The sequence below is a fragment of the Macaca nemestrina genome, chromosome 1 (genome assembly GCF_043159975.1).
Source record: "Macaca nemestrina isolate mMacNem1 chromosome 1, mMacNem.hap1, whole genome shotgun sequence".
NCBI lineage: Eukaryota > Metazoa > Chordata > Mammalia > Primates > Cercopithecidae > Macaca > Macaca nemestrina.
Genome location: NC_092125.1, coordinates 133,228,693 through 133,247,755, shown reverse-complemented (window position 1 = coordinate 133,247,755; position 19,063 = coordinate 133,228,693). Strand labels below are relative to the sequence as shown.

The window sequence follows — 19,063 nt, the reverse complement described above, 5'->3', positions numbered from 1 at the left end:
TACAGGCGCCTGCCACCATGCCCGGCTGATTTTTTGTATTTTTAGTAGAGACGAGCTTTCATTATGTTGGCCAGGCTGGTCTCGAACTCCCGACCTCGTGATCTGCCTGCCTTGGCCTCCCAAAGTGCTGGGATTACAGGCGTGAGCCACCACGCCCAGCCACCAGTTTTGATTACTATAGTTTTATAGTAAGTCTGGAAGTTTGGTAGCTTAAGGCTTTCAATTTTGTTTTTCTTTTTCAAAATTGTTTTGGTAGTCTAGGTCCTTTGTATTTCCATATGATTTTAAAATAAGCTTGCTTGGTTTTTGTTTGTTTGTTTACCAAAAATGTCTACAGAGATTTTGTTCAGAATTGAATTGAATCTTCAGTTAAATCTATGACAAAGGATGTGATCTTCACTAGGAAAGCAGTCAGGTATTACACACTCTGCATTCAAGTAAGATCTGGTAGATTTCTTTTTTTTTTTCTGAGATGGAGTCTTGCTCTGCCGCCAGGCTGGAGTGCAGTGGCGTGATCTCGGCTCACTGCAACCTCCACCTCCCAAGTTCAAGCTATTCTCCTGCCTCAGCCTCCCGAGCAACTGGGACTACAGTTACAGCTGCATGCCACCATGCCTAGCTAATTTTTGTATTTTTAGTAGACACGAGATTTCACCATGTTGGCCAGGATTGTCTTGATCTCTTGACCTCATGATCCGCCTGCCTCAGCCTCCCAAAGTGCTGGGATTACAGGTGTGAGCCACTGCACTCGGCCAGGTAGATCATTTTTATGTCTACCACGGTAATGGTGGTTGATAGTATTCAGATTTTCTGTATTCTTACTGGGTTTTCTTTTTTGTTGTTATTTTATTAATTACTGAGAAAAGTAGGGTAAAAATCTTTAATTATGACTGCATTTACCTGTTTTCCCCTTTAGTTATGTTAGTTTTTGTGTTATGTATTTTGAAGGTATGTTATTAGGCACATATATATTTAAAATGATTATATTTTTTTAATGTATTGACCCTTTTATCATGATGAAATGTCCTTCTTTGATTCCAAAAATAAATCTTATGTAACCCATTTTGGCTGATATTAATAAAGTTTCTTTAATTTTTTTAGTTATTTTTTTCTTGATGTGTCTTTTTTTGTCCTTTTGCTTTTTAACCTACATATGTCTTAATATTAAAAGTGAGTCTCCAGGAGTAATACTGAATTGCTTTAGGGAAAATATAGGGATTTTGAATTAGTATCATTGGGGGAAGCTGGGTGAAGGGTACATGTGAACTCCTGTACTATTTTTTAAACTATATGAGTCTAAAATTATTTTAAGTCTTCATAGTTGCTTGTTGTTGCATTTTTAAGATAGCTTGCTTGAAATTCTTTTCTGACCATTGCAACAACTGTGTCATCTCCGCATTGTTGTCTGTTGGTTGTCCTTACTCATGCAAGCTGAGACCTTTTTTCTTTGTTGGTATAATAAATATACTTACTTTGGATTGTTTCCTGAACTTTTTGCATATTATATTGTGAAACTCTTTCCTATTTAAATCTTCTATGTTAATGGACAGCCACTGAGGAGGGAGGAAAAGTACTGCTTCCTTGAAAACATTTGCCTTCTATAGGGCAGCAATGGTCAGCAGGGCTCTGTCCCACAGTTTCTGTGGCTGTAACCCCTAGTGGGAGGGGGAAGGGCCACCACCTCTGCTCTCATTGGTTCAAGATGAGGATGGTCAGTTAAGTTCTTTCTTGCTGATTACACAGTAACCAGTTGAAAAGATTTTGTTCTGAAAGACTCTTGCCTTCTCAGGCCTTTGGTTAGAGAAAGTACGTTTTTCTTGGGACTTTTGTTGTTGTTGTTGTTCATGCCTTTGAGCAGTTTCAGGTTGTGGGCTGCTGAAGCACCCAAAGTAGGTTACATCTGTAGCAAAAAAAATCTCTAGAGAATTCACTGCTGAGTCATCCCTCAAGATCTGATGTCTCTGGCCAATTTACCTTATTTTCTTCACCTTTCAGAGTCAGTAGTTGCTTTTTGTTTCCAATTCAAGGTTTTTGATTGTAATTAGCAGAAAGAATAAGGTGGAGTGTGCTTACTCCATCTTGTCTGGGACAAGAAGTCTCTTGGTTTGTTTTTTTTTTCTTTTTTTTATTTATTCCTTTTGGTGGCAGGTGGAGGAGAGACCTGCAGGCCCTCTCCCTTCTCCCTCTTGGTGTTTTTTAATACACTAGTTTTCATATGTTGTTATCTTATTTATTTGCCCTGTTTTTTTTTTGTTTTTCAGGTAAATGAAGATAAAACAATGTCCGCCAACCTAAAATACCTTTCCCTGGGAATTTTGGTCTTTCAGACTACCAGTTTGGTTCTAACAATGCGTTATTCTAGAACTTTAAAAGAAGAAGGACCTCGTTATCTATCTTCAACAGCAGTGGTTGTTGCTGAACTTTTGAAGATAATGGCCTGCATTTTATTAGTCTACAAAGACAGCAGTAGGTATCTAGGTTTTTTGTTTTTAATCAATGCAGTTTATTTAGTTTACATATATATATTGGTAACTACACATTTGCACTCTTGCACTGTGGAATGGCCTAGTATGAAGAACATTTCAATATTTTAAAATTTTTCTTAAGACATTTTAAGTCTAGTAATAAAACCATTTTATTTTAATCTATATCATAATTCATATCTTCTGGTTAATTCTATAAATATAAAATAGTTTTTTGCATTTATAATAATTTGAGAGTAAGAGTAAGTTTTATAAATCTGTTACTGTTAGAACTTTAGAAGAATCATAATTTTTTTACTAATGTAAACAACTATTTTATTTGCTTTATTGATTAGTCCAGCAGTGACTAAGTTTATGTAGTTTTTAAAAACAGTTCTATCGAGATAATTCATGAGCCATGTAATTTATGTGTTTAAAGTATATTATTTAATGGTTTTTTGGTATATTTCAATTCTGATTTTTTAAACCTGTGGTAAAGTATATACATATAACATAAAATTTGCCATCTTAACTATTTGTAGTGTACACTTCATTGTCATTACTTTTACAATGTTGTGCAACAATGACCACTATCCATTTCTAAAATGTTTTTAGCACTTTAAACAAAAACTTTGTAACTGTTAACTAATAATCCCCATTCTCCTTTACTCACAGCCCTTAGTAACCTCTGATTCACTTTCTGGCTCTATGAATTTGCCTATTTTAAGTGTTTCATGTAAGTAGAATCATACATTTGTCCTTTTAGGTCTGGCACTTAGCAAAATGTTTTCAAGATTTATTCATGTTTTAACATGTATCAGAAATGTATTCCTTTTTATGGCTGAATAACATTCTATTGTATGGACATAGCACATTTTGTTTATTCATCCATGTGTTGATGGACACTTAGGTTGTTTCCACCTTTTGGCTATCGTGAATAATACTGAAAAAAACTGAGTAATGCTTCGGTAGATATACAAGGATCTGTTTGAGTCCCTGTTTCCATTCCTTTGGGTATGCATTTAGGAGTGGAATTGCTGGGTCATATGGTAATTCTATGTTTAACTTTTTAAGGAATCATCAAACTGTTTTTCATAGCAACTGGACCATTTTACATCTCCACCAGCAAAGTACAAGGGTTCCTGTTTCTTCACATCTTCACCAGCACTTAATATTTTGTTGTTGTTTTTTTAAATAGCCATTCTAATAGTTGTAAAGTATTACCTCACTGTGGTTTTGACTTGTGTTTCTCTAGTAACTAATGATGATGAATTTTTATGTGTTTTTTTTTTTGGCTTTTTGTGTCCATCCTTCCTCCCTCCCTCCCTCCCTCCCTCCTTTCCTTTCTTTCTTTTTGACTGAGTCTCACTATGTCGCCTAGGCTGGAGTACAATGGCATGATCTTGGCTCACTGTAACCTCCACCTCCCAGGTTCAAGTGATTCTCATGCCTCAGCCTCCCGAGTAGCTGTGATTACAGGGGCGTGCTACCAAACCTTGCTACTTTTTGTATTTTTAGTAGAGACAGGATTTCACCAGGTTGGCCAGGCTGGTCTTGAGCTCCTGACCTCAGGTGATCCGCCTACCTCGGCCTCCCATAGTGCTGGGATTATAGGCATGAGCCACCACACCTGGTCCTTTTTGTGTATTTTCTTTCAAACTACATCTGACATGACTTGTTAAAAGATTGAATATGTGAAAGTCAGAAGAAAGGAGGGATCCAGTTTGAGGAATAATTGCTGGGTTTTTAGATTAAACTATTGGGTGAATGGGTGCTGCAATTAATGATATATAGAAATAGGTTTGGGGGAAAATTAAAGCTGCTTTTTGCATCATATTAAGTTTCAGACAGCTATAAGCATTCCCATTGAGATGTCAAATAGTAGAGTCTATGCATATGGAACTCAAGAATTTGTCAGTTTACCTTTTGCTTTGAAGCCAAGGATTGAATGAGATCACCTAGTGTATACTAGAAGAAGAGAAGGCCAAAGACTGAGCTCTGTTGCATTCCCAATATTTAGAGGTCAGATTCCACAGGAGGAATCAGCAAATGAAGATTGAAGGAAAATAAAAAGATAAATGGAAACGTAATAGCCAAGCTGAGATAGTAGTGTTTTTGCTGCTAAGGTATAGATGAGCAGAAGTATTCACTGCATTTAACATTGTGGAGCCAAAGATATCTTTGACACAAACAGTTGCATTGTAGAAAGACGTGGTGAAAATGTGGTAAAACCAACTTTCAGTGAACCAAAGCATCTATAGACACACCATACAGAAAAATAGATTCCAGGTGAATTAAAGATTGACATTTAAAAAGCAAAACTTTATGACCTTACTATTGTGAATGATTTCAAACTACATATAAAAGGTACAAATAAGACATAAAAGAAAACATAGATAATTTAGGGTATATTAAATTGAAAAACATCTGTAAATCAAATCAAGTAAGAAGACAAGTCACAAATTCAGAGAAGATATTTATATCACTTGTAACCACCAATAATTAATATCCAGAATTACAATTACTCAGACAACTCAATCACAGTTAATAGAAACTTAATAGAAAAGGGGGCAAAGGATACATACAGGTAATTCACAGAAGAAGAAACCTGCATGGCAGATACATATATAAAAAGATGCTCAACTTCACTAGCAATCAAGGAAATCAGATTAAAACCACAGGACACAATTTCACTGCCCTCAAATTGGCAAAAATAGAAAGTCTTAATACCAGGAATTGGTGATTATTTAAAAATTGAATTTAAAAAATTAAAAAATAATCAGGTTCGGTGCACACCTATAGTCCCAGTTACTTGGGAGGCTGAGGCAGGAGGGTTGCTTAAGTTTGGGAGTTGGGATCTAGCCTGGGTAACATAGCAAGACCCCCATCTCAAAAAATAAAATAACATAAAATTAAGGTAATATTTTAGTTTTCTGGTAAAACTAAGAAAAAAACCTTTTGGTAACTTTTATCTTAGTTAAGAATTGTTCAATTATTATTTTGGGGTGAGGAGAGGGTGAGTACCACGTAGTAATTTTAAAGTTTTTTTTTATTTCAAAAAACTTTTCATAATTAAACTATTCTTATTTTATATTGAGAGAAAAATTTGTCTAAAGTGTCATTATTGGTAAATAATTCTAGGGTTCCTTAGAATTTCTCATTTTTTTGAGGAGTTTATGTATGTATCTCTAAAAGATCTTTGGCCATTTTTCATGACTGATACCATAAAATTGGCCAGTTCAAAGTTCATTTTCAATCCCTTTCTCCCTTTCTTGGCTCTAATGTGGAGGAAATAAAGGAAATGGCTTCCCGGCTTCCTTGCAGCTATGGATAGTTATGCAACACAATTCTGTTCAATGAGAACCAAGAAGATACCTGCTAAGCTGCTGTTTCCTCTCCTTTTTTTTTTGCTGCCTGAAACAAGAACTAGAGATGCAGCAGTACTTTGATGACTTTGTTGCAATAATCATGTATACAACAGATGAAAAGCATGAAGATTAAAAAGCCAAAATATATACAGTTATATATGTTTTATATATAGTTTTTTATATATACACACATATATATATGTGTGTGTGTATATATATATGGATCTTAGAATAGTGCTTAGCTGATATTATCACATACCAGGAACATTTTGGTTTCCAAAAATTGGACATATATTAAGATCTTTTATATATATATATATATATATATATATATATATACACACACACACACACATACATATATATATATATATATAAACCATCCAGGAATTTTTTTATCAAGGTTATATCACAGAAATTTTTAAAGCCTGTTATTCTACTCTAATGCAGTTATTTTGTTTTTCTGCTATGCCTTTTTTGTAAGTGTACCTCTCTTGGACATAATTTTAATAATTTGCCATATGAAGAGACACAGGCTTAATTTGTAGCAGCCTTGTATTAACAAGAAAGAGATAATCCTGCTCTCTCTTTGATAATCCACCTGAACCTAGAATATTCATTTCAGCCTGTTTATCGCCAGAATGAGCTGCAGTGGTTAGAGGATTTCCAACGCAGATACTGGAAGGTCTTTAAAAGATAATGCTGTATGAGAGATTCATGGAACCAAGAAAGAGTTGGTTCCTCATAACTCCGAAATCCTCTGGCCCCAGCTTTCTCTTTTTTTCCTCTCCTGGTTGACGGCACCTAGACCCGTTAGTGGCACCACGTTGAATTTTCTTCAGTCTCAATGTCGCAGTCAGGGTGGGAGAAGTGGCAGAACAAGCCTTCTTCCAGACCACTGGTTGGCAGCCTGTGCTAGAGCTCATCTGGTTTGTTTTCAAGCCAGTGACAGTCACTTTTTTTTTTTTTTTTTTTTTGAGATGGGGATCTTGTTCTTTTGCTCAGGCTGAAGTGCAGTTATGCAATCATAGCTTGCTGCTACTTCAAATTCCTGGGCTCAATTGATCCTCCTGCCTCAGCCTCCTGGATAGCTGGGACTACAGGTGCATGCCACAACACCCAGCTAATTAAAAACTTTTTTTATTTTTTATTTTTTTTATTTTAAGAGACAGGTTCTCATTATGTTGATCAAGCTGGTCTTGAACTCCTGGCCTCAAGCAATCCTGTCACTTTGACCTCCCAGGACGCTGGCTAATTACAGACATGAGCCACTGTGCCCAGCCTGACTGACAGTCACTTTTAGGAGTGGGTTCATTTGCTTCCAGGATCCACCTTCCCACTTTTCTTAGAGTCCTTTGTCCACCCCAGGGACTTTTCCCCTCCTTTCATAGCTAGACACTGTGGCAGTCTTTGCAACTTGCTTGGTGCAGGGTTGCCACAAACTTTCAATTTGGAAGAAAATGCAATATTTGAAAAGGGTAATAAAATGAAGCATAATTAAACGAGGTATGCTTACAGAGAGTACACCTGGGTCCCTGAGTCTCTATAAAAGCTTTGGATCTGGACTCATCCTATGTGAGACAAATCCCTATGGGTTGAACTAGTGTTAGTTGGGTTTTCTGTTGTTTGCAACCAAACCCGATCCCTAACTGATTTACCTTCTTTTTATGAATAAAATCTTCACAATTACTAACTGGCATGAATGGCTGGTGATAAACAAAATGCACAAAATACAAGTTTTTATAACATTGCTATAATAAACTAAGAATGCTTGGTTGACAAATTAAAACTTTGAGCTTTTGGCTGTCAGAAATAAGTGTTTGTATGTGTTTGTATATTATATATATGTAGATATATATAAGATAAATTTGATTATATATCAGAATAAAAGAATATGAGGTTTCTTAATACATTATAATATTTAACATTTAAAAAATCAGCATCATAAAGATATATTTTAGTCCTAAAAGAATCTTGACATGTAGCTCAATTTTCTTTTTCTATAGGTGAGAAAATTGAGATCTTGAGAGCAGATATGTAACTTATTCAGAGTTACTTAATTACTGATTTTTCTCATATTATTTTCTAGAATGTAGTCTAAGAGCACTGAATCGAGTACTACATGATGAAATTCTTAATAAACCTATGGAAACACTTAAACTTGCTATTCCATCAGGGATCTATACTCTTCAGAATAATTTACTGTATGTGGCACTATCAAATCTAGATGCAGCTACTTATCAGGTACTTAAAATACATTTCTTTCTTTTTTTAAAAAACTTTTTTTCTTATACATAATAATTGTATATATTTATGGGGTACATGTGATATTTTGATACATGCATCCAACGTGTAATGATCAAATCAGGGTATTTAGGATATTCATCTCCGCAAACATTTATCATTTCTTTGTGTTGGGAACATTTCAGATCTTCTCTTCTAGTTATTTTGAAATTTTGAGTAAATTATTTTTAACCGTAGTCACCTTCCTATGCTAACACTAGAACTTATTCCTTCTATCTAACTCAATTTTTGTACCCATTAACCAATCTCTCTTTATTCCTCCCCCTGCCCTTGTATCTTTCCCATCCTCTGGTAGCTATCATTCTACTCTCTACCTCCATGAGACCCTCCCATTTTTTTTTCCCTTTTTTTCCTTTTTTTTTAGCTTCCACATGTGAGTGAAAATATGATATTTGTCTTTCTGTGCCTGGGTTGTTTCACTTAACATAATGACCTCCAGTTGCATCCTTGTTGTTGCAAATGACAGGATCTCATTCTTGTTATATCTGAATAGTATTTCTTTATGCATTTATCCATTGATGGACACTTAGGTTGAGTTCATGTCTTAGCTATTGTGAACAATGCTGCAATAAATATAGGACTAGAGGTATCCCTTTGATATATTGATTTCCTTTCCTTTGGATAAATACCCAGTAGTGGGATTGCTGGATTGTCTGGTAGTTCTATTTTAAGTTTTTTGAGAATGCTTTGTGCTGTTTTCCATAGAGGCTGTACTAATTTACATTCTCAGCAGCAGTGTACAAGAGCTCCTTTTTCTCCACATACTCACCAGCACTGGTTATTTTTTGTCTTTTTGATAATAGTTATTCTAACAAGGGGTAGGATGCTATGTCGCTGTGGTCTTGATTTGCATTTCCCTGATGACTAGTGATGTTGAGCATTTTTTCATATACCTGTTGGCTACTTGTATGTCTTCTTTTGAGAAATGATTATTGAGGTCCTTTGCTCACTTTTTAATGGGATTATTTGTTCTTATGCTCTGGAGTTCTTTATATATTATGGATATTAGTTTCTTGTCAGATGATTAGTGCAAATATTTTCTCCCATTCTACAGATTGTCTCTTTATTGTTTTCTTTGCTTTGCAGAAGTTCTTTAGTTTAATATAGTTCCATTATTCTATTTTTGTTTTCATTGCCTGTGCTTTTTTTCTTATGTATTGTATATTTTTAAAAATATGGAACACTTCATGAATTTGTTTGTCATGCTTATGCAGGGGCCATGTTAATCTTCTCTGTATGATTCCAATTTTAGTATATGTGCTGCTGAAGCAAGCTCTGTCTGTGTTTTTGAAATAACAGCCATAAAATCTGCCTTGACCAATGTCCTGAAACATTTCTCCTCTGTTTCTTCTAGTAGTCATTTTATAGTTTTCAGTCTTATGTTTAAGTCTTTAATTCATTTTAAGTTTTTTTTTTAATATGGTGAGAGATGGGATCTAGTGTTCTTTTTCTTCATACTCATATCCAATTTTCTCAGCGTCATTTATTGAAGAGGATGTCCTTTTTCTATTGTATGCTCCTGGCACCTTCATCAAAAATCAGTTGGCTGTAAACTTGTAAATGTATTTTGGGATTCTCTATTTTGTTCCATTGGTCTTTGTACCTGTTATTAAACAAATTCCATAGTCTTGTATACTATAGCCTTGTAGTATATTTTGAAGTCATAGTGTGATGCCTCTAGCTTTGTTCTTTTTGCTCAGGGTTGCTTTGGCTATTATTCAGGGTCTTTGTGGTTCCATGTGAATTTTAGGATTGTTTTTTTCTGTTTCTTTGAAGAGTGTCATTGGTATTTTTATGGGGATTGTCCTGAATCCATAGATCGTTTTTGGTAATACAGTGATTTTAACAATATTCTTTTAATCCACAAGCATGGGATATCTTCCCATTTGTGTCCTCTTCCATTTCTTTCATCTGTGTTTTGTAGTTTTTCTTGTAGAGATCTTTTACTACTTTGGTTAAATTTATTCCTAGAATTTTTTTTTTTTTTTTTTTTTGTAGCTATTGGAAATAAGATTGCTTTCTTTATTTCTTTTTCAGTTAGCTTGTTATTGGTTTATAGAAATGCTACTGATTTTCGTATGTTGATTTTGTATCCTGCAACAACTGAATTTGTTTATCAGCTCTTTAAGAGTTTTTTAATGGAATCTTTAGGGTCCTCTGTATATAAGATCATGTCATTTGCAAAGAGGGACAATTTGACTTCCTCTTTTCCAGTTTGGATGCCTTTTCTCTCTTTTGCCCTATTTTGTTCCAGTTTTTAAAGGAAAGCCTTCCAGCTTTTCCCCATTCAGTATGATATTAGTTGTGTGTTTGTCATATATGGCCTTTATTATGTTGAGATATGTTCCTAGGAATATTTTAAATTTTATCAAATGCTTTTTCTGCATCTAGTGAGATGATCATAAGGTTTTTATTCTTTATTCTGTTGATATGATGTATTACATTTATTGATTTTGCATATATGTTAAACCATCTTTGCATCCTTGGGATAAATCCTACTTGATTATGGTAAACAATCTTTTTTATGTGCTCTTGGAATCAATTTGCTAGTATTAATATATAGTTCAGGATTTTTGGGTTCTGTATTGTTCTATTCAGGAATATTTAACTGTAGTTTTCTTTTTTGTTGCGTGCTTGTCTGGTTGTGGTATCAGGGTAATGCTGGCCTCACAGGATGAGTTAGGAAGAATTCCCTTCATTTGATTTTTTTGGAATACTTTGAGGAGAATTGGTGTTAGTTCTTCTTTATAAGGTCAGTAGAATTCAGAAGTGGAGTTGTCCAGTCCTGGACTTTCGTTTTCTGGGAGGCTTTTTAAGTGCTGATTGAATCTTGTTACTTGTTATTGGTCTGTTTAGGTTTTTAATTTCTTCTTTGTTCAATCTTGGTAGGTTGTATCAGTCTCGGAATCGATCCATGTCTTGTAGGTTTTTCAGTTTGCTAGTATGTAGTTGTTCATAATAGTCTCTAATGATCATTTGTATTTCTGTGGTATCGTCTGTACTGTCTCCTTTTTTGTTTATAATTTTATTTAGGTCTTCCCTCTTTTTTTCTTGGTTAGTTTGTAGTTTATTGATTTTACTTATTTTTTCACGAAACCAATTTTTCTTTTATTTCATCCTTCGTATTTTTTAGTCTCTATTTCATTTAGTTCTGCCTGATCTTTTGTTGTTGTTGTTTGTTTGAGACAGTCTCACTTTGTTGCCCACACTGGAGTGCCATGGCGCAGTCTTAGCTTACTGCAGCCTCAACCTCCTGGGCTCAAGAAATCCTCCCACCTCAGCCTCCTGAATAGCTGAGAATATAGGTGTGTGCTACCATGCCTGGTTAATTTTTTTTTTTTTTTTGGTAGAGACAGGGTCTTATTATGTTGCCCAGGTTGGTCTTGAACTTCTGGCCTCAAGTGATCCGCCTGGCCTCCCAAGGTGCTGGGATTATAGCTATGAGCCACCATGCCTGGCCTGCCCATCTTTATTCTTTCTTTCCTTGTTTTAGTTTTGGGTTTGGTTTATTCTTGCTTTTCTAGCTTCTCGAGGTACATTAGGTTGTTTATGTGAATCTTTCTAATTTGTTGACATAGGCATTTATTGCTGTAAACTTCCCTTTTGTCACTGCTTTTACTGTATCTCATAGGTTTTGGTATGTTGTGTTCCAATTTATATTTGTTTTTAAGAAATTTTTCTAGACTGGGCACAGTGGCTCATGCCCGTAATCCCAGCACATCAGGAGGCCAAGGCGAGTGGATCACCTGAGGTCAGGAGTTTGAGACCAGCCTGGCCAACATGGTAAAACGCTGTCTCTACTAAAAATACAAAAATTAGCCAGGCATGGTGTCGGGTACCTGTAATCCCAGCTACTCAGGAGGCTGAGGTAGGAGAATTGCTTGAACCCAGGAGGTGGAGCTTGCCATGAGCTGAGATCATGCCATTGCACTCAACGGCGTGGGCAACAAGATTGAAACTTCATCTGAAAAAAAAAAAGAAAAGGAAAAAAAGAAAATTTTCTGTTTTGATCTGAAAAGATACTTGATATGACTTCAACTTTAAAAAATTTGTTGAGACTTGTGGCCTAATATATATTCTATTCTGGAGAATGCTGCATGTGCTGATGAGAAGCATGTGCATTCTGCAACTGTTAGATGAAGTGTTTTGTGAATATCTGGGAGTTCCGTTAGGTATAAAGTGTAGTTTAAATGCTCTAACATTTTTGTTGTTGATTTTCTTTCTAGATGATGTCTGTGCAATACTGAGAGTGGGGTTGTGAAGTCCCCAGTTGTTACTGTATTGGAGTCTATCTCTCTCTTTAGAGCTACCAATATTTGCTTAATATATCTAGGTGCTGCAGTGTTGGGTGTATATATATTTAGAATTGCTCTACAGTCTTGTTGAATTGATCCCTTTATCATTATATAATTACCTCTTTGTCTGTTTCTACCGTTTTTGACCTAAAGTCTATTTTACATAGGTATAGCTATTTCTGCTCATTTTTTGTTTCTTTTTGCAGGGAATATCTCTCTACCCCTTTATTTTCAGTTTATGTTTGTCTTTACAGGTGAACTGCATTTCTTGTAGGTAGTGTGTAGTTAACTTATGGTTTTTTAAGTCCATTTTGCCAGTCCATATCTTTTATGTGGGAAATTTATTTACATTCACAGTTATTATTGATACATGGAAATTATTCCTGTCATTTTGTCAGTTGTTTTCTGGTTGGTTTTCTGTAGTGTTAATGTTTGACTCCTTTCTCTTTGTCATTTGTGTATCTGGTTTTCCAGTGAGTTTTATACTTTCATGTGTTTTTATCATGGTAGATACTGACCTTGAAGTGCAGGACTCCTGTAAGCACTTTCTTTGTTTATTTTTGAGACAAGATCTGGCTCTATCACCCAAGCTAGAGTGCAGGGGCACAGTCTCGGCTCACTGCAACTTCTGCTTCCCAGGCTAAAGCCATCTTCCCTCAGCCTCCCAAGTAGCTGGGATTACCGGTACACACCACCATGCCTGGCTAACTTCCGTATTTTTTTAGAGACGAGGTTTCGTCATGTTTCCCAGTCTGGTCTCAAACTTCTGAGCTTAGGAGATCTGCCTGCGTCAGCCTCCCGAAGTGTTGGGATTACAGGCACCTGGTCTAGGCATTTCTTTTTCTTTTTTCTTTTCTTTTTTCTTTTTTTTTTTTTTGAGACAGAGTCTCGCTCTGTCGCCCAGGCTGGAGTGCAGTGGCACGATCTTGGCTCACTGCAAGCTCCTCCTCCAGGTTCACCCCATTCTTCTGCCTCAGCCTCGGGAGTAGCTGGGACTACAGGCGCCCGCCACCACGCCCGGCTAATTATTTGTATTTTTAGTAGAGACGGGGTTTCGCCGTGTTAGCCAGGATGGTCTCGATCTCCTGACCTCGTGATCTGCCCGTCTCGGCCTCCCAAAGTGCTGGGATTACAGGCTTGAGCCACCGCGCCCGGCCTGAAATTCTTTATTCTGTTTCATCTAGTCTAACACTGAAGCTCTTGATTGGATTTTTTATTTCATTTATTGAATTCTTTAGTTCTGTGATTTTTGTTTAGTTCTTTTTTATGATATCTCTTTGTTGAATACCTCATTTAGATGATGAATTGTTCTCCTATTTTGTTTATATTGTCCGCTTATGTTCTCTTGTATCTCACTAAACTTTCTAGATATCATTATGTTGAATTCTTTTCAGACCTTTCATATTTTCTTTTCATTGGGATGTGTTACTGGAGAATTATTGTGTCCCTTTGGAGGTGTCGTATTTCCTTGCTTTCTCATGTTTCTTGTGTCTTTACATTGATACCTTTGCATCTGGTATAACAGTACCTTCTTCCAGTTTTGTAGATAGCTTTCATAGGGAAAGACATTTTCCTACAGATATATGCATAACATTGGTCAGGTAGGGTGCTTTGGCTTTGATCCTGGGTGTGTGCAATAATATGTAGTCTCTATATGATTTCTTTGGCTATAATCAATGTCAGTGGGGTCTGTCTGGTTCCTCAGTGGCTTCAACTGAAGTTGTTAGTGGGGACTGTGGCAAGGCTTTGCTGGGGGTGGGGATGCCAGGCAGGCTCCAGTGGTGGCAGTGATGGACCAGGTATGCTGGTTCTTGGGTCCCCAGGAGGTGTATGCAGATACTAGCAGTGGTAGGTTCAGGTGGCTGGGCCTTGGGCCTCCCAGCAGCTTGTTTTAGTGCTGCTGGAGGCAGCAGTGGGCTGGGCTGGTGGGTGGGTCTTCCAGTTCTTGAGTGGCATGTGTGGCATTGGCAGTAGCAGGAGCAACAGTAGGCCAATCTTGGGTCCCCAAGTGGTGTACATGAGTGCCAGTGGTGAAAGCATAGGGCTAGGCAATCCATTGTTCAGGTCCCCAGTTTGTGTGCGTGGGTGGGTGCCAGCAGTGGTAGCAACAGGTTGTTCAGGTCAGTCGCTAGCCCCCAGGAGGCATGCATGGGCAGTAAACAGAGCAGGCTCATTTTCAAGTCCCTGGAGGCCTATGCAAGCAGTGGTGGGTGGGGCAGGCTTGTCCTCAGGCCCCTGGGTGGTCTGCACAGGTGCTGTCTGTGGCAGGTGGGGCAAGTTGATACCCAGGCTCCTAGATTACATGATTGTGTACCTGCAAGAGTGGCAGTGGCTGTGGAGATAATTTTGTCTTTGCTTGCCTGTTGCAACCGAATTTACAATAAGAAAGTTTAATTCATTTTGCATTATTGCCTAAAGTGTCCAAAGCTCTCTGGTACATAGTACAGATTCCTGAGACTGGCATTAACTGAAGCTTTAGATCCCAGTTCCCAGCCAGGTGCAACCACCAGGCATGCTGCCATAGTCCTTAAAATACATTTCTAATAGTACTCTTAAGGAACAAACAAACAAGCAAACATTAATACTATTACTGTTTTCTTTTTCAGGTCACATATCAGTTGAAAATTCTTACAACAGCATTATTTTCTGTGTCTATGCTTAGTAAAAAATTGGGTGTATACCAGTGGCTGTCCCTAGTAATTTTGATGACAGGAGTTGCTTTTGTGCAGGTAACTATTCAAGATAAGTATTTTTTTATCTTTATCGTGGTTTCAAACCCTTATTTATTTTGTGTAGAGAATATGGTTCTATTGCTTGTTGAAACCAGCAAATGTTATTCACCACAACTAACATATGTTTTGAGGGCTTCCTTTGTGTGACATACTACATTGGGAGTGTAAGTAATACAGAGGAATTAATCAAAATAAAATTATATTACCTACAGAAATGAACATTCTAATTAGGGAAATAAGACACTGCATTTTAAAGAAATGCAGTTGATTTTTGCTGGATATCTGTAGCATTTGAGATTATTAGCCACTCCCTTTTTATTTTCTATCAGCTTCACGACACCATTTTTTCCTGGTTCTTTTATCTTTCTAATGATTCCTTGTTGGTTTTCTTCATAGGGATCTCTTCTGTGAGACTCCCTTTAAATACTGGGGTTGCTTGCAGGTTTGTTATTTCTTCTAAGGTATACTTTTATTTTTGGAGATTTCATCTATTCTGGGGGGGTGTTAATTTTAATTTTTTTTTTAATTTTAAAAAATTTTATGAGGGGTGGATCACGAGGTCAGGAGATCGAGACCATCCTGGCTAACATGGTGAAACCCCGTCTCTACTGAAAAATACAAAAAACTAGCCGGGCGAGGTGGTGGGCGCCTGTAGTCCCAGCTACTCGGGAGGCTGAGGCAGGAGAATGGTGTGAACCCGGGAGGCGGAGCTTGTAGTGAGCCGAGATCCAGCCACTGCACCCCAGCCTGGGTGACACAGCGAGACTCCGTCTCAAAAAAAAAAAAAGAAAATTTATATAGAGACGGGGTCTCACTATGTTTCCCAGGCTAGTCTCAAACTTATGGGCTGAAGTGATCATTCTGCCTCGGCCTTCCAAAGTGTTAGATGTGAGCCACCGTACTTGATCTTATTATTTATTATGATGATGATTATTTTTAGTCCTCAGTGATACTTGTTCTGATGGAAGGTTTTATTAATACTTATATCCTGATAATTCCTCAGTTCATGTCATCACTTTCCCTGAAGTGTGGTGTTCATATCGTGAATAAATTTTTAATTTTTTTTTTTGAGATGGAGTCTTGCTTTGTCCTAGGTTGGAAGGCAGTGGTACAATCTCAGCTCAATGCAACCTCCACCTCCCGGGTTCAAGCGATTTTCCTGCCTCAGCCTTCCAAGTAGCTGGGATTACAGGTGCCTGCCACCACACCTGGCTAATTTTTTGTGTTTTTTAGTAGAGATGGGCCTTCACTATGTTGGCCAGGCTGGTCTCGAACTCCTGACCTCGTGATCCACCCGCCTCGGCCTCCTAAAGTGCTGGGATTACAGGCATGAGCCAATGTGCCCAGGCTAATATTTTAAATATTTATTTTAAATGAGTATTACAAAAGTATAAGTGGCGTATCAAATTCATATTTTCATAAATATTGCTTAGGGTAAGCTAAAGTAGGCATTGTTTCAAACAGTAAGGTATTTTAAATTAGAAAGTTATTAATAGTTCAGGTGGAACATGAGTTTGACAAAACCATGAAAATGATAGGCAAATAACTGAAGCTTCAGGAACATAGACCTATAGGATAAAGCTCAGAGTGATTAGTGTGACACATTGAACCTTCTGAAATGTACCTACAGTTCCAGACTCATTTCTGCTGCTGCATACTTCACACTCTGAATTGCTACAACTGAGCTGCTTGTAGGGGCTATTTTGCACAGCTGAGCATTTATCCATTCTTTCTCTTGTGCCTACAATGCCTTCTCCCCTTTCTTTGCCTGGCTAACTCCTACCTTTAAGACTCAGCTGAGGCATAACATCACAGGCATAACATTTATGCCTTCTTCTCTACCACCATAGTACTTTGTACATATCTTTTCCGAAGTACTTATATTATAGGTAATTGCTCATTTGTATGTCTGTTTACCCCTACAACTTAAATTCCTAGAAGGCAGCAGCTGTGTTTCACTGCTCCTTCCATTCATAGTGCCTAATTAGCAAGACTCAAAACACAGTTTAAGATCAGGAAAAACAAATGATATTTGTTTTTACATGATTAGTTGTCAACTGATTTTATAGCCTGTAAGTACAGATGACTCCTGGGAAATCTTCAAGGATGATATTGGAGTTAAATTAGGTGTTGAAAGGTAATAATTATAATGAAATTTGCATACTGAGTACTTATGTGCCAGGTGCCCCACTTGGTGGTTATCCTTTATAATCTCATGTTATACCCAACTGTTTAAGGTAGATATGTTATTCTTCCCAACTTACAAAGGAGTTATTGAGACTCAGAGAGGTTAATGAAATTGCTTATGATCCCAATCTAGTAGTGGCAGAGCCAGAACCAAATCTTTTCACTATTTGTGTTTTAGTAGGTTGGAAACAGCAGAAAAAGTATTACATAAAAGGTATGTTTAAAAAAAAATACAGATGTTGATCTGTGGATAAGCACAAGATAAGTTAAGGAGTGATAATAGTCTTCTTTGATTGGAACAAATAATTGACAAAGATATGGTGAGAGATGAAATTACAAAATACAGATTGGTCCTAGATTATATGTGGTCTTCAGTATTGAGCCAGGAGCTTAGGCTTGACTGCTTTTGGCTGTAAGGCCTCACTGGAGAGTTGGAAGGGAGAGAGGCATATCAGAGAACTCCTATAGGCATGCAGGTAGATTGGTGGGAAGAAAGACCGAAGGAATGGAGAGGAATTAGAAAGCATGACAATGACCTAAACTGTCAGGTTAATGGGATTGGAATGTCCCACAGCAGTGATGTAAGAGTTGTTCCAAGGGAAGAATCAGTATGAGTGTTAGACTAATAAATATCATAGAGAATGGAGAGCAAGGAGATCAAGAAACTTAAGTTTGAATAGTGGCATTTTTAATAGATACAAAGGTATCAAAAGGTATGTTTGCTTTGAAGAGGGATGGGTACATTTTAGTCACATTGGCTTTGAGAAGTTTCTGGATAGCAGCAACTGAAAATTTTGGACTTGAGCTCAGAAGAGATGCCAGTGCTTCTGTGAATCAGCTCTCCAGGGTAGAGGGGATTCCTATAAATATGCTGTAGCACTACACTGTCCAATAGGGTAGCCACAAGCTATATGTAGCTATTTAAATTTAATTAGTTAAAATTAAATAAAAATTTCAGTTCCTTGGTCACACTACCCACATTTCAAGTTCTCAGTAGCCACTTAAAGATAGTGATGACCCTATTGAGGGTGAAGATACAGAACATTTCCATCATCGAAAGGGTCTGATGACTAGAATAAATATAAAGATTAGAGAAGAGAACACGGAAAAGAGCAGGTCATTTCAAGAGGTAAGGAATGAGTAGTCAGTAGTGTTAATTCTGTGGTGAAGGCAAGCTGAATAGAGAATGAACAATTTTATTATTAAAAATTAGTTAACATATTGATTGAAAAGTCTTTGGTAGCTATGAAAAGTACAGTTTCAGAAGGAAAAATGGCTTTAAGAAGTCCAGCTAGGTTGGATGTGGTGGCTCACACACACCCACAATCCTAGCACTTTGGGAGGCCAAGGCAGGCAGATTGCTTGAGCCCAGGAGTTTGAGACCATCCTGGGCAACATGACAAAACCCTGTCTCTACAAAAAATACAGAAATTAACTGAGTGTGGTTGTGTGCAGCTGTAGTCCCAGCTACTGGGGAAGGTAAGGTGGATCATCTGAGCCCAGGGAGGTTGAGGCTGCAGTGAGCTGTTATCATGCACTGCACTCCAGTTGGGGTGACAGAGTGAGACCATGTCGCAAAAAAAGAAGTCCAACTAATAGAAGATCAAACTGAGGAAGGAAGAAATAGATGCAAAAGAAAATTTAACAGTAGTTATAGGATATCAATTGATTAGATTAAGGGTAACATCTAAGCCGGGGGTACCATCCCTGGTGCA

At 37.2% G+C, this 19,063-nt stretch overlaps 1 protein-coding gene and 1 non-coding gene across 6 annotated transcripts in view; one reads left to right on the top strand and one right to left on the bottom strand.

Annotated features, from left to right (window-relative positions):
• Positions 1–19,063, top strand: part of LOC105485465 (solute carrier family 35 member A3) — a 64,384-nt gene that overhangs the window by 18,309 nt on the left and 27,012 nt on the right. For all 5 annotated transcript variants that reach the window (XM_011747839.3, XM_011747838.2, XM_011747843.3 and 2 more), the window contains exons 2-4: positions 2,262–2,466; positions 7,920–8,074; positions 15,036–15,158. In XM_011747839.3, the coding sequence (XP_011746141.1) occupies positions 2,262–2,466; positions 7,920–8,074; positions 15,036–15,158 (483 nt within the window). The remainder of the gene's footprint in view (positions 1–2,261; positions 2,467–7,919; positions 8,075–15,035; positions 15,159–19,063) is intronic.
• LOC112427367 (U6 spliceosomal RNA) lies at positions 9,304–9,406 on the bottom strand. The gene has a single exon (XR_003018892.1). It is a non-coding gene; the product is annotated as a U6 spliceosomal RNA (small nuclear RNA).